This window comes from Erithacus rubecula (assembly GCF_903797595.1).
Source record: "Erithacus rubecula genome assembly, chromosome: 3".
Classification (NCBI taxonomy): domain Eukaryota; kingdom Metazoa; phylum Chordata; class Aves; order Passeriformes; family Muscicapidae; genus Erithacus; species Erithacus rubecula.
This window is the reverse complement of record NC_136689.1, coordinates 68,013,377-68,027,827: the sequence shown is the minus strand read 5'-3', so window position 1 is coordinate 68,027,827 and position 14,451 is coordinate 68,013,377. Positions and strand designations below refer to the sequence as shown.

General features: G+C 47.8%; 1 protein-coding gene across 1 annotated transcript in view; it reads right to left on the bottom strand.

The window, feature by feature from the left end:
• Positions 1–13,771, bottom strand: part of BCL2 (BCL2 apoptosis regulator) — a 94,021-nt gene extending 80,250 nt beyond the window's left edge. Inside the window, exon 1 of the mRNA XM_079302103.1 lies at positions 11,787–13,771. Within this exon, the coding sequence (XP_079158229.1) occupies positions 11,787–12,374 (588 nt within the window). The 5' untranslated portion in view covers positions 12,375–13,771. The remainder of the gene's footprint in view (positions 1–11,786) is intronic.
• Positions 13,772–14,451: the final 680 nt, after the last annotated feature.

The following is a 14,451-nucleotide window of genomic DNA, read 5'->3' as shown; positions in this document are numbered from 1 at the left end:
TGTGGGGGTAGAGCATCCTCTCCTCAGCTCCCCCAACCTGTCCCTGTCCTCTGGAGACTGCACCAAAGCTCAGGGTGGCAAGGTCCCTGTGCAGGGGAGGACTTGTCCCCTCTGAGGAACCTCCAGTGAGGCTGCAGGAGAGGTGAAGGAAGGGGCCAGTGCCTTGCAGCACACCAGCCTTGCCAGGGGGGCAGAAGAAGCCCCAGGCACAGGCTGGCCAGAGCCCACTGTGGGCAGGGAGAGCAGGGACAGGTTCTGCTGGGGTGTGTGCTCACCAGCCCACCTCTGCCTGACCTCCAAGTCCTGGGGCAGACACGGCCAAAATCAGCATCACACTGAGGGCTGGCACACAGTGGCTTTGACCCTAACGATCCCCTGGGAAGGCAGGATTGTTCTGGCCCTATTAGCAATCATTTGCATGTTGTCTAATGGCCCTGGGAGGGAAAAAATTAAAAATAAAAAGGGTGGCAGGCCCTGAGGGAAGAGAAGAGGAAATGGGACTGCTGCCATTTTCTTCTGAGAGCTGGCAAAGTAAGAAGGTTGACTTTCTTAAGGAGCCAGAGGTAAAACCATTCATTGCAAAATTATTTAATCTCTAACTTAATCATTCAGCCTTCATTGCTTCAAGGCAGGGTTTTGAGAACCAAAGCCATTTAACTATTCTGAAGAGCTCCTGTCAAACCAGCCTGATGGGGACCTTGATCATAGGCAACTGACTTTACCAGGACCCTGGGTGTCTCCCAAGGCACTGGTGACAGTGACCTTCCAGGATGAGGAGTTGCTCTCAGCAGAAAGCTCTGAAGTACAGAGACAAGGGACATCTGCACACAGAGCTTCCCCACCAAACTGGAGCCTTACATATGAGGAGCAGCCAGTAACACTGAGCTGCCACAGCTCCAGTCAGTATTTCTTTTGTGGAGAGGAGTTTCTGCAGGGATCAAAGTCTCCTGAAAACCAAACAAGCTGCCTGTCCATCCCTTCCAAAAGAACAGGTAGTTTATTCCATCTGTCAGCAACTGCAAACCAAACAGCTCCTCTCCTACTGTCAGTTTTTGCTCTAGGCCAGTTATTAAAGTTAAACAGTTGCATTTGCAAGAATGATGTATTGTGTCTGCAGGGGGGAAGAGAAGGGAGTAGAGAGAGGAGAAAAAAAATGCAAGCAAGTTTTCTGAAACAAACTCCAGGCCAGTTTACACAGCCTAACTAAGAGCCAGTGCTGCCTCTTCCTTTGATCCATTGAACTCTCACAGAAGTCCCAGCCTGTAGGATGTACTACCATGTCACAAGCATCCTTCTCACTGTATTGGGGAAAATAAAATACATATTTTTTTTTTAAAAGGCAGGAAAAACCCAGTTGCTTGTAAAATAAACACACCATTCCCTTGTGAAACAAAGCGCTTCAATAAGTATGAAAAAAAGTACAAAGGTATGCCTTGGCAGGTTTCCCCACCTGCCCACCCAGACTGAGAGCAGAGTGGAAAGGCCCCCCTCTCATAATTCCAGAGCTCCAGGAAGGCTCCCCAGCCAGCTTTGCCCTGGGGCTGGGGAACAGCTTTGCTGGCCAAGCTGAGCAGGACTGATTTTTAGAAGACTGCTGTGGTCTGGTGGGACACTGCCACCCCTGTCCCACACAGGCACAGTCAGAAGATGTGTGTGGCACCCTGGGCTCCCCTTGCAGTGGGGATGCCTGTGAGGCTGCAAGCACTTGCAGGGAAAGCTCGAGGCAGCCTGGCTCCAGTTCTGCAGCAGCACACAGCCGTGCCCAGCCATCCACTGTAACCAAGGCTCTGCACAGCTTGATCCCTTCACTCTGCACTCCACTGATCCCCTCCTGGGTCTGTCCCCACACTCACTGCTGTGGGAGGCTAGACACACCCCTTCCAGCACCCACACTGGAAAAAAAATAGCTATTGACTCCAAACAGACAAGGATTCCACATGCTCAGCCCAGAGCCAACTACTCAGATTTTCTGCTGCAGGGATTTTTGCAACCAGCCATGAGCTACTGCAGAAGCCTGAACAGACCCCAGGCTGGCTCATTGACTTGTAGCCTTGATTGCCACCTGACATTTCAAGAGATTGGTTTATTTTCTCCCTTGTCAGGGCACCCTGCTGTGGCACTCCAGCCTCGTGAGGAGCAAAGCCTTTCCCCCAGCCAAGCTCCACAGCAGTGCTGCTAATTACTGCAGGTCTGGAAAACACAGAAAGGAACAGGTCAGGCTGGAGCCTGGAAATAACACAGGCACTAGGATTCCTTCTCAGTTATTTGGGACCTTGCACATCCAGCAGCAGACTGAGGATTAGATATTTGGAGAGTGTGTCTTAATGTGATGTGCCAGATCACTTCAGGAGAGGGGCTTTGGATATGTTTGACTTGAACAAAAATTCACAGAAACTTGGAGCACAATGTAGAATTTGCTTCAGTTATGAACGAGGGAGTCAATACTCCAGTATTTTTAAGATGTGAGTTCATTCTTGAGAATTCCAACAGGTTTTATCTATCTACAGCACTGACCACCTTATTCTTCTATGGAAATCCCAACTCATTTATCTTTTCTGGTATATCTAATGTACTTATCTTTGATTTATTTCCAACTCTTTTTTCTCTATTAAAAGTAAGTGATTAGAAATAGGATCCTCTCATATGTTTTATAATATGCAGTCTGAACATGTGAAGAATATTCTTAAGAAAGGAGCTCATTCCTTTAGAGACAAAGCCTGCAATAGTTATTCCATCACAAAAAACAGGCTACAGGACTGTCCCATAGATTTCACTTTCCTGCTGTCTGTGTTCTTATCCTATATTTCTAGTGATTTGTGCAAGTCACTCAACAAGAATTTTGACTCCTAAGCCTCAGTTCAGCAAGATAGTTAAGAGTAACTTCAAGCTCATGGTTAAGCCAAAAGGTTTGATTACTATTCACTTTCTGGAAAAAAAAAAAAAAAAAAAGTTTAAAATATCTTTTTCTGCTTGCATCTGAGCATTTAATGAAGCTTACGAATGGAAACACAAGAATACAAGTGTATAAAGATACTTCCTACAGATGCATATGATATACCTACACTACTCCTTCCTTGAAGTACCACAGGCAGCTTTTACATACAGTGGGAATAGAAAAGGAAAGACAAATTCCCTCTTGAAACACCCAAAGAACTGTGCTGATACTTAAAGGAAAACACAGATACCATCACTTGCCATTTCTCACTGCTCACCCTTCCCCTACATAAAAACTAGAAATCAACACCTGAAACCAATCTTTTTAATCTGCTTCCATCAAAGCATTGCTAAACACATCCAAACAGTGAAGCTGGAAAACTTTAAGCCTAATTTCCATTTAACTTTTTTTTCTCTTTGTTTTATCTTCTCTCCACTCAAATCTCACCCAAGATAGTTTCACAATCTGACTCACTTTGCTCTTTCCCAGGCTAGCAAGCTCCAGCAATGACAAAATGCTACAGATTTGAGCTTTATCCTAAGCTCCAAATTACTAAAGTGGACATTTTATTCAAAATTGTACTTTGTATCACTGCTTTTTTCTTTAAATTATAGACTATCAGCCCAATTCATGATAGCATGATAAGCAACAACAAATTTCCCATATCTTGTGTGCTGTATAGCAAAACTACCTATTTCATATATGGGTTAACTGAAAAAGAGAGATATTAGTGATTTGCCCCATTTCCTATCTTGTACTCAGTACAAGAAGAGGAAGTTAAGTTTTGACTCTTAGTTACTTTCTCAAATAACTGTGTGATGGCCTCTTTCAGTCATTACATGGGGTAAAATGAGGCCTTTTCTTTTTGATTGTACCTGGCCCACATTCTTAAATTACTCACTGAAGTACCCTAAAACCCACCGAGCTGCCTTTTCATTAAACAAAACAGAATCATTCTTCTAATGCTTCTGACATTAAATAGCAATAAAACAATGTATGCACTGAAGGATGCAGACTATTTCTTTCAACTAACTGAAAATCACAGAATCATTAGGTTGGAAAAGACCTCTAAGATCATTGAGTCAAACCACCAACCCAGCACCTGGTTCTTTTCACAGAACTTCGATGAAAAATACAAGGAGGGTGAACTTGCAACTTTAAGTGAGAAGTAGCAATGTGTAACAGAGCTCCAGCCAGCACAGGAGTAAATTCTGTGATGTGGGTGCTCTTAGAAGCACATCAAGTGCATTTATAATTACCTTAGCAAAACACAAGCAGGAGTCAGTTTTCCCTGGATGGATGAGACCAGCAGCACATCTATCCCAGTATACCCAGTCACCAACCAACACCAGGTGCTCTGGGGAAGAAGCCATTGATAATTTTGAAATAGCATTACCTGGAGAAAGCTCCTCCCTCGGCACCTGGTGATCTGATTTCAGCAGCTGATGCTAAATTTATCCCAAATTGTATGACTGCCCTTTCATGCAATTTGTCTCAAACAGAAGCATAGATGTTTTCCTTACTCTTATGAATAAATATCCAAACCTTTCCCGAATGCAACTCAGTACTTTAACTCACAGCTTTCCCATGAAAACAACTTCCAAAAGTTAATCATGTGTTGCAGAAAAGGCTGGTTTTCTCTATTAGCTGAAAACCTGTGGCTTTTTCACTTGATCTTGTTTTTCTTGCCACATATACAAAGTAAACACTGCTACAATTGTCCAATTAAGTGCCTTTTCCTGTTCCTATTGAAGTCAGTGGCAACACTTTCTAACATCAGATTTGTTTTCTTACTCATTAACTGTAAAATCCAGAAACTGGCAAGGAACTTTCCAGCAAGGGGGAATTTTGCAAAATCTATCAATATATAATAATTATGGCAGCAAACTAACATTAAGATAAAACAACAGAAAATAAATTTCAGACTTTCAGATGCATTTGGAAAAGTTATCTAGTTTCATAGTCTTTTGGGAACCAAAAGGAAAAGAAAAAAAGGAAAAAAAGCCATCAGATTGTTAATGAGACTGAAAGCCAGAGTAAAATAAAAATCCCTCAAATCTGTCATCAGCATTCATATTTGCCAAGAAGGCCTGGATGTTATCCTGCTGGGGAAGAGAAGATTTATGGCATTGCACACCTTCATCCATCCTATTATTATATATGAAATGGAAAATAAAACAGGCTGGTACTGCCCTTAGAAATAATCAGTATTTTGCTGCCACAGAGTAACAAATGTTGTTATTATTATTACTAAATCAGCAGGAGGGCAGCCACGAGGTGCTCATAAATAAATTATTTTTAAAAAACCAACAAACCAAACAGGGCTGGGCTCCACCCTCCCAAGGGTGTGAAGGAAAATAAAACAGGGATGGAGGCGGGCAGGGCAAGGCCAGACCTGGCACACACAGTTCCTGATGGCAGCACCCAGCACCCTGCCCAGCACCCAGTGCCAGCAGCTGGGATGGAAGGGGCAGTAGGGAAGCTGAGGACTGCTGGTTCACCTTGGAGCAGAAAGCAAAACAGGCAAAGAACCAGAACGTCTCACCATAACCCAGATCACCAAAAGGGATGGAAATGAATCAGGAAGAAGGATGAAAGGATAGTCATTATTCAGTCAGGTCTTTCACACTGTTTTTTTTGCTCCATGACTGCCCAGGCTCCTGACCCAGTTTGGGACTATCCAAACCTCAGATCTGGGTAGATCAGTGACCAGTGGCCACTGCTTTACCAGAGCCCTGGGGCAGGAGGTGGTGCTAAAAGGCTTTGGGCTGGTTCGGCGAGGGGGCTGCAGAGCAAGACGGGAGACAAGGACACAGCAGGATTGGTGGCATCTGGCACCAGCAAGCAGAGCCACCACTCCAGCCACCAGCCCAGCATCCCTGGGTGGTGATGGCAGAGCAGGAGGCTGGCTTTGCCTGTGCCAGGCACAAACTACCACAGGAGACCAAAACCACAGCAGAGGTTTCAGAGCGACACCTGAGCGCCACTCCCGCCTCTGCATCCACCTCCCTCCACCATGCCAGGTCCAACCTGCTGAGGGACAGATGGCCCTCTCATCAAGGACACCTGTACTGAGCACGAGGGCTCAGTGTTTGCAGTTCCAAGGGCTGCCTTAGGAAGCCCAGGCCCTGGGATCTGGCCACTGGGAAAATGCTTCTGCTCCACATGCAATTTCACACATCACTGCATAGGTCTTGTGATTCTCCTGCTGGAGCCGTGCTCTGCCATCGGAGGAACGCTTGTGCCTGGGCAGGAAAATTCAACTGGATTTTCTTCATGGATTACCGACTCTGAATTTCAAGCTACATACTCACAAAACTAAGCTCCTTACTGTCCAGCAGAGCTAACACAGCAGCTCGGGAGATGCCTGTGTTAGTGCAGGCACAGAACAAACTTCTTTCTCAATACTGAAAGTAAAGTAAAACTTTTTAATAGGATTGCTGTTTGAAGTTTACAGTTCTTTGCAAGATCAAGGCGAATGACATCATCTCCACAAGTGAGACCCCTGGTTCTGAAATTTTAAAGGTCACAGTCAATACATTTTTTTGTTTGTTTTTTTAGAAATAAAACAGACTTCTGAGAAAATATGCAGCCTACTGTTTTTGCAAGTTACAGAGAAAGCTATTATAAATGAAAGGGAATAGAGAGCCACAATCATTTTCTCTTTCTGCCCTAGCTCTTCTCCTCCTTGCTTCAGCACAGATCCACCACAGAATACATTTCTTGTCTTCAGCAACAGCAAAAAGAAAAATATTTTGATAATATTTTGAGAATACGATTATAAACCCACAAAGCCACAAAAACTGGCAAAGGACCTAGAAGGTGAAACACTTGAAACTGCCAATTCACTTATTTAACTGAGTGGATTTCAGACAGTTTCCTTTTACCAGTCAAACAGTGACTTGGGGTTAGCCCCACTGGGGATTGAGTCGTTAGAAGGCTGCAGGTCGCTAAAGAAAGTCAAAGCTCCTCTGCTCCAGGCTCTCCTTGGCAAAGCTCGTGGCATCCCTCTCCAAGCTAGGTGAAGTCCTGTGCTGAAAGAGCAAGAGGCTTTTGCTTGGGACTTGCACAAGAAGCAGAGTGTTGTGCAGGTGGGAGCCTGGCAGAGCAGTCCAAATCCAGAGTCCACAGGTGATGGGATTTTGGTCAGTGCCCCACACACCAGCTCTGTGCCACCCTGATCCATGATCTCCAGCTCTGTCCTGGAGGCAGATGCATCTGCAATGCCTCACCTTCATGACACAGCCACGGAGCATTGCAGGGCACAGCAATCCAAGCTTCCTTTCCAAAGCAAAGAAAATTAATGATTTACTAAGCACAAAATAAAAGAGGAATCTCAGTGATTAGGACAGTCAGCTCAGGAGAAAGGAAACCTGGGGTCTCGTTGCTTCTCTAAGAAGCATTTATTCATTTGGCTGTGGACAGCCACCTGAGAAAACACATCAGACTGCAGGAATTAGACACCCCAGTTCTTCCTCCTCCACCAAATGAAATCTCTCCCCTGAAGAATTAGGAGCCCTATTGCCAGGGGGGAAAACACGTCAGCAAAATCAGCAGCCATCTGGAAGGTGAAACCTCCTGAGATGCTGGAGATGTGATGTGCCACTGCCAGGGTGGAGAGAGTCTCATTGCCAAAACTCAGGAGAGGCCAAAACTAAGGAGCCACCAGGAAAAGGGGGGGCTTCTCCTCAGATGAGTTTGCTGGCAAGGATGGCACCTAAGTGACAGCAGCTGGGCCAGAGGGTGCCTGCCAGCTTTGGGACAGGGAGGTTCTTGGGAATGGTGTCCCACACAGCCCTGAAGTGCCTCCCTTCTCCCATGGCAGAAGCAGCTCCTGACCAGCTTGGGTGAGGAACAGTGAGAAGTCAGGGACCTCCATCACCACCCTGGCTAGGCAGGTTCTCAGAGGATGCAAGCCCTTATGTTCCACCTAAGGTCCACCTCAGACATCTAAATCCCTCCCCTTAACTCTCCAGCAGAATATAAAGGAACAGAATCAAATGAAAACACATGGCCATTGCATTCCTGGTTCGAATGTAAATATAGTAACTTAAAATTAACTGTTCCTGGCTAAATTTTCTCTCTACTTCTCTCACCTGGGCTCCTTGGCATACTTTACATCATGTCTATGTAAATGTGACAGTGCATGTGTCTCCTTCTGTAGTGCTCATGCTCTTATTTTTTCCTTGAACAGCTTGGGGAGAAAGCCATATGTTGGACTAGAAGTGCCCAGAGCTAAGCATGGCTCCCACGTCTGTTAGGTTGTGTGCCCAAAGAGGGAACCCCTCACTGCAAGACAAACACAGTTGTTTCTCCCACACTGACTGCATCCCTTCAGTGTTCCCCATGTCAATGTCAAAAAAGTTGCCAAGTGCGACAGGCCACTGCCAAGCCAGTCCTTCTGCAGCTCTGGAAATCAAAATGAAGCCATTAAGTTTTTAATCAGAAAGCATACATTATACCAAGTACCACAAAATTGCAGAGATGAGCTAGCTCTCCTCTTTTTTCTTTTTTAATTCAATTAAGATGCTATCAGGCCAAAGTACAATATTGCGGTATCCTGGCCAAAGTGAAAATCTTTGAAAGTGGCATTTATTTGCCACCAGAACCACAAGCTAATAATGCAGATTACGTGCAGTCCCCATCTGTTGCTTTTTCTAAGTTTTGAACAAACCCATGAGGCCGTGTATTGTAAAGGCATTAACAACCTCAGACACCATTATCAGTGATGTCTAGTGCCTAAAATTTATACTCCACCAGCTATATCCCCCTCCCACCCTGCCCTTCGATACGCTTTCCTTCTTTGTTCCCCTTGCAATATAAAGATTTCACATCCTGAAAACACACTGCCAACTTACAGAATGGATTCAGACCAAACTGACAAACAAGAAAAAACAAATTTCAGGCCTGAGTGTAAGACACAAGCCCACCCACTCATGAGACACAAGGCCCGTGCTGCCCAATTTACCTGCTGTGTAACACATACTCTCATGACTAACTGTGACACTCTCTTCTCTGTGCAGCCTCCAATAAACTTACCACTCCACAGAATACCAGGGAACCAAAATATGAAGGAGGAGAAGGCTACAGCAGCCAGGGCTCCTGCCTGTTGTAGCACCCTGCATGACAAGGGAGATCTTTTCAAGTGGCTGTGCTGAAGTCCTACAAGCAAGACCACATACAAGGCTGCTTTGGAAGGGTCCTTTATGAATAAGGCTCATACATGGGGTATGGTGCAAGAGGCAAGTCGAAGATGAGCACATATATTAAAGCATCCTGACAAATCTAGAAATCTAGAAAAAGAAAGGAAAAACAAAAGAAAAATCCACTGCCTCACACCCTCCCTGATTTCTTCTACCTGAAGAGAGGATCTCAAAAGCTGTGTTTGCATCTCCACGTTAGTCTTTTGTTCTTTGTAACCAGCTAGAAGGTTTTGCCTGTGTTTAATGATAGTGCTCAAAGGTACCAGCCATGTGTCAGAGAGACAGGCAAAAGCCACCTTCAGGTGGTATTTTGCACATCTTCCACCTGTACATTACAAATAACAAGCAACAGTAAACACATGCATCCAAATTCTGGAGCTTTTGTTGACAGGAAGCCCCAATAAACAATTAAATGGCTATTGATAAGAGGCATCCTTTCCTTTTAAAGGCAGTCATTGTTTCCAGACCAAGTTTCTTGTACTTCTAACTGTCGAGCAACAGCTCCAGCACTCACCTCCTCTGGCCAATCACGCCTGGTAACACCTGTCCTTTCCCATTCTCAGTTTTATTCATTATTTATGTTTCTCTTTACACAATACACCCACGGGACAATACATCTCCAGCATGCTCACAATTTGATTCAAAGCTCGCTGGAGTCAACAGGATGACTTCACTGGCTCTGGAGCGATCCGAGGGCCCCAGCTCCGCAGACAGGCTTCCAGCCTGAGGAGGGACTTACGCACAAGTTAGGCATCCCAGCCCACAAGTGCACTCACAAAATCCCTAACCCTTTAGCTGCTCGTCTCTGAACCAGCCAAGGTCTCCAAAAGCCTGAGCCATTCACAAGTTTGGGGGTTTTTTTCCTCCAGTTATCTGTTCTGTGAAAAAAGACCCCCACAAACTAACAAACCCTCTGTAGTGGTCCATGAACCTGGGGGTCAGGGGATAGAACTCCCTCTCCCAAATGTGGTCCTAACAACCAAGTGCTGGAGTCATTCTGTGTGCATGTGTATATACCTAAGTGTGTGTCTGTGTCTGTGTGCGTATTTGTATATAATACACAGACACACACACACACACACACACATTTTTGCTCCCCCTTCTGGCCCCATGAATCTTGATTTTTATTTTTTTTTCTTTTTAATGGAAGCAGAGGAGAACAATCCTGCCTCCAGTGTGACTTGTAGCCAGGGATCAGCAGCACTCCTTTGGGAGGTGCATAATGTGGATTCCTGCTGAGAAAAGGGCCCCAAAGCCTTGCTCCCTCTGTTATAGCATCAGGAGATGTCTTCTGCATCCCTGGACATGAATCCCCTTTAGTCAGGTGGGTTCAGCAGCAGGGAAGGCAACACCTTCATTTTTTAACAGAGTTGGTCAACACAGGCAGCACATTATTTAGCCTAACACTGATTTACCAAGAGACCCAGTGCTAACAAACACCAGGCTTGAAAAACATGCTAACTGGGAAACATACATGTAATTTACATATTTTACACACAGGTGTGCTGTGTAATTGAGTCAGCTTTCTGAGACCAAACCTGAAACTGCTGGTGTCCTACCTAGCCGACCTCCATTTCTAGGTGAGTTATGCCAGCTCTCAACCCAGGTTTCTTCTTCAGTACAACTTTTGACATTTCTCCCACCAAAACAGTAATATCATAAGCTTTACACATACAACAGGTTTGGTTTGTGGGAGAGCAACTGGGACCACATTTTGTTCCAGTATATCAACAAATAAAGGAAAAAAAGGGAAGAAATACCCTTCTAATTCAATGCAGTTACTTATTCTGGAAAGAGAGAGGGACAGAAAAAGGAAAAGCTTTTGACTAACTACAAGTGAAAAAGCTGTCCATTTTCCACAAGTGGAAATCTTCCCTTTCTAGTTGATGCTGAAGCCTGCCCCAGACAGAGGTGATCTCTACTCCAGAAACACAGCCACCCATCAGATCACAACAAACACTCATTTTCCAGAACAATCACACAGACACGGCTTCCAGCACCTTTGTTTCATCTCAAGATGAAGATTTTTCACTCTAGACACATTTTATACCATAAAACCCCACTCCAGTGACAAGCACAGCTGCAGACACTGTCATTGATGGCCACCTGCTTGCTGGTAACACCGGGGTCCCGTGTTTGTTGCACACCAGTCTGGTGCATCACCCTCTCAGGCAGGGACACTGCACACATGCGCACACACACAGGTGGTCCCTGCTGTCCCGACACTGCTGGGACCTGCTGCAATGTGCCTCTTCTCCCTGGCAGCTGGATGAGCATCTCTGCCACCCCCTCCCACCCCACTGCACTGCCTTGGCCAGGAACCTGCCTTGGTCCTGTCCAAGCAAGGGTGGACAGGAGAAGTGGAGACCAGGGAAAGTGGAGACTGCTGATGAAGACATTGCCTCGCTCATCCCTTTCCCTCACGAGCTGTAGCTGCTGTCCCCACCTCAAACCACTCCACCATACCCTGCATGAGGTGGAACTTGACAACTGGCAAAAGGCCTGCGCTGCTTTGGCACATCCCAGAGCAGCCTCCCCGGGAAAACCTTTCGTTCCCACGAGCGCGATCTCCCGGGCGCTGCCCAACCCGGGGTCCCACCAGCCACGGGCTGGATCCGGAGGAGGAAACAAGCGATCGGGGCACTCACCCAGCCTCCGTTGTCCTGGATCCAGGTGTGCAGGTGCCGGTTCAGGTACTCGGTCATCCAGGCGGCGATGCTGTCCACCAGCGGAGACATCTCCCGGTTGACGCTCTCCACGCACATCACACCGCCAAACTCGAAGAAGGCCACGATCCTGCCCCAGTTAACCCCGTCTCGGAAGAGCTCCTCCACCACGGCCACGAAGCGGCTCCTGGCCGTGAAGGGCGTCAGGTGCAGCTGGCCGGACATTTGGGCAAAGTCCCTCTGGTAGCGCCGGGAGAACTCGTCGCCCGCCTGGCGCAGGACCAGGTGGACGAGCTGGGGTGCGGGGCGCAGCCCCTCGGCCGGGGCAGCGTGGCTAGCAGCAGCCGAGCCGGGGGGCTCGGGGTGCGGAGACACCGGCCCAGTGTGATCAGAGGAAGTGCCAGCAGCAGCAGCAGCAACCGCAGCAGCAGCAGGAGCAGAGAGACCTGGAGGCAGGGGTGCCCTGTCCTCGCCGGCAGCCCAGTCGTATCCCCTCTGCGAGAGTTTATAGTGGATGTACTTCAGCACTATCTCCCGGTTATCGTAGCCTCTTCTCCCCGGATGAGCCATAATTCCCAAGAGGAAGCAGCAAGAGGAAGGGAGAGAGGAAGAAGAGGAGCAGGATGAACCCAAAAAAGTAAAGCAGCCAATAGTAATAAAATTAATAACACCAAAAATTATAATCCAGTTATTGTATTGGACACGGTTTCATTCATGCTGGTGTGGGGGTGTTCTCGGGGTCTCGGAGGTACTTTTGTCTTCTCAGTGTTTCCTCCTCGGTTTGAGATGCACGGCATAAATAGGGATTAAATTGCTGTAAATACTTTACTTCCAGGTGCACATTTATTACTTATTATAAATTTACTTTAGGACCATTTCCTCCTCGGTGTTGAAACACATCTTAAAAAATATTATACCGACTCAAAATCAGGTGCATTTTCCCCTGGGTGCTGGACTACCATGGACACGAAGGAGCGGACGAACACACACTGTAAAAACTGCAATTCAACACGATTTGCTAAGCAGCCTTGGATGGACGTTAATCCAATGCACTTTATGCTAGAAACCTCAACACTAGGTTTTGGGTTTTTTTGTTAAGTTACACAAACTAAATTTCCTCTGTAAAGTACTTACTTGGACTATAAATATGTTCCTCTGTCAAGTTTTCGCTAAAAGAAAAATAGCAACAATAAAATCCAAACATCACAAGTCTTCAGAAGTGTTAAGTTCTGGTCGCTTTGATGCTTCAAGTCACCAAGGGGATGGGAAAGGGGCACAAAAAAAAAAGATTTCTACGATTTCAAATGTATTTTCCCAGACTCCTGTTTAACAGACATCTCCAAAGATGTGTCAAAGCTCAGAAAATCCCGCCTCGCAGCCCGGGAAGGCGAACAACCCCAAAGAGACGGAAAATCCTGGAGACCAGATGAACCACATTTGAATCCAAGCTCTCGCAGAAGTGCTCTGTTTTTCCCTCCAGTGCAACGTACAGACATATGCATTTACGTAGTTTCATTCAGACACCGATCGCAGAAGCCCGGTGCTCCACACACACGCACGCACACACCAAAAAAATTCAAAATTTCAAAAAAAAAATTGCATGTATTTAGGAAATTAATTATTTTTCACAAGAAAAAGCGAAAAAAAAATTAATTAAAAAAACGAAAATAAAAATAAAGAAGGAAAATTGCTTTTGACTGCTGCCATTTCCCGAGCAGCTTTGTATCGGCGGAGGAAGAGCCCCTGGCGCTGCCGAAGAGGGGCGCGGACGGGGCGTGTGTGCGGTGTGACTGGTGCCGATGGGGACCGCGGCCGCGGCGCCGCTGCCCGCTCGCCCGCCCGCCCGCCCGCGCAGCCCCGCGCACCCCGCCGGCTGCGGGCGGCTCCTCCGGGCGCTCCGCGCTGCTGCTGCCGCCGGCGGCGGCGGCGGCTCCGGACGGCGGCGGCTCCGAGCGGCGGCGGGCGCGGGCGGGGAGCTCTCCCGGCGGCGGCGGCGGCGGCGGGGGGAGCGGAGCGGAGCGGCGGGGGCGGGGAGAGGCGGGGAGGAGCGGAGCCCGAAGGGGGAGGCTCCGGCCCCGCGCGGCGTAGCCGGGCGCGGTGGTTTCCTAGAGCTCCGCCTCACGCTTCATTCAAGAAAAGGGGGAAATGGAGGGGGGGCGCTTAAAAAAAAAAAAAGAAAAAAAAAAAAACTAGGCGGCGGCGGCGGGGGGAGGCGATGAGCCCCCCGCGGTCCGGGCCCGCCCTGCACCGCGGCGCGGGGCTGGGGCCGGCGGAGGGGCGGCGGGGGAGGCGCGGAGCGCGGCGGAGCGGCGGGCGGAGGGGCGGCCCCGGGCCGCGGGCGGTGCTGCCGCCCCTGCGGAGGAAGCGGCGGCGGGGCCGGGGGCTGCCCCCCCTCCGCGGCCGAGCGCGTACCGCTCCACGCGGATCCACTTGAATAATTATTTTCTTTAATACATTTAACTGGGAGGAAAAAAAATAGAAGTCCGAGTACATCTTTTTAAATAGCAAAGTGGCCCGCTGCAGGGCTCCGTGCATTCCGGCTCGGGGCTGTGCGCCGGCCGCAGCCCCTGCACACAGCGCGGAGAGGAGCGGAGCCGATCCCGGATCCCGGCTGTGCGGGGTCCCGCACACCTGCTCCGCCTGGATG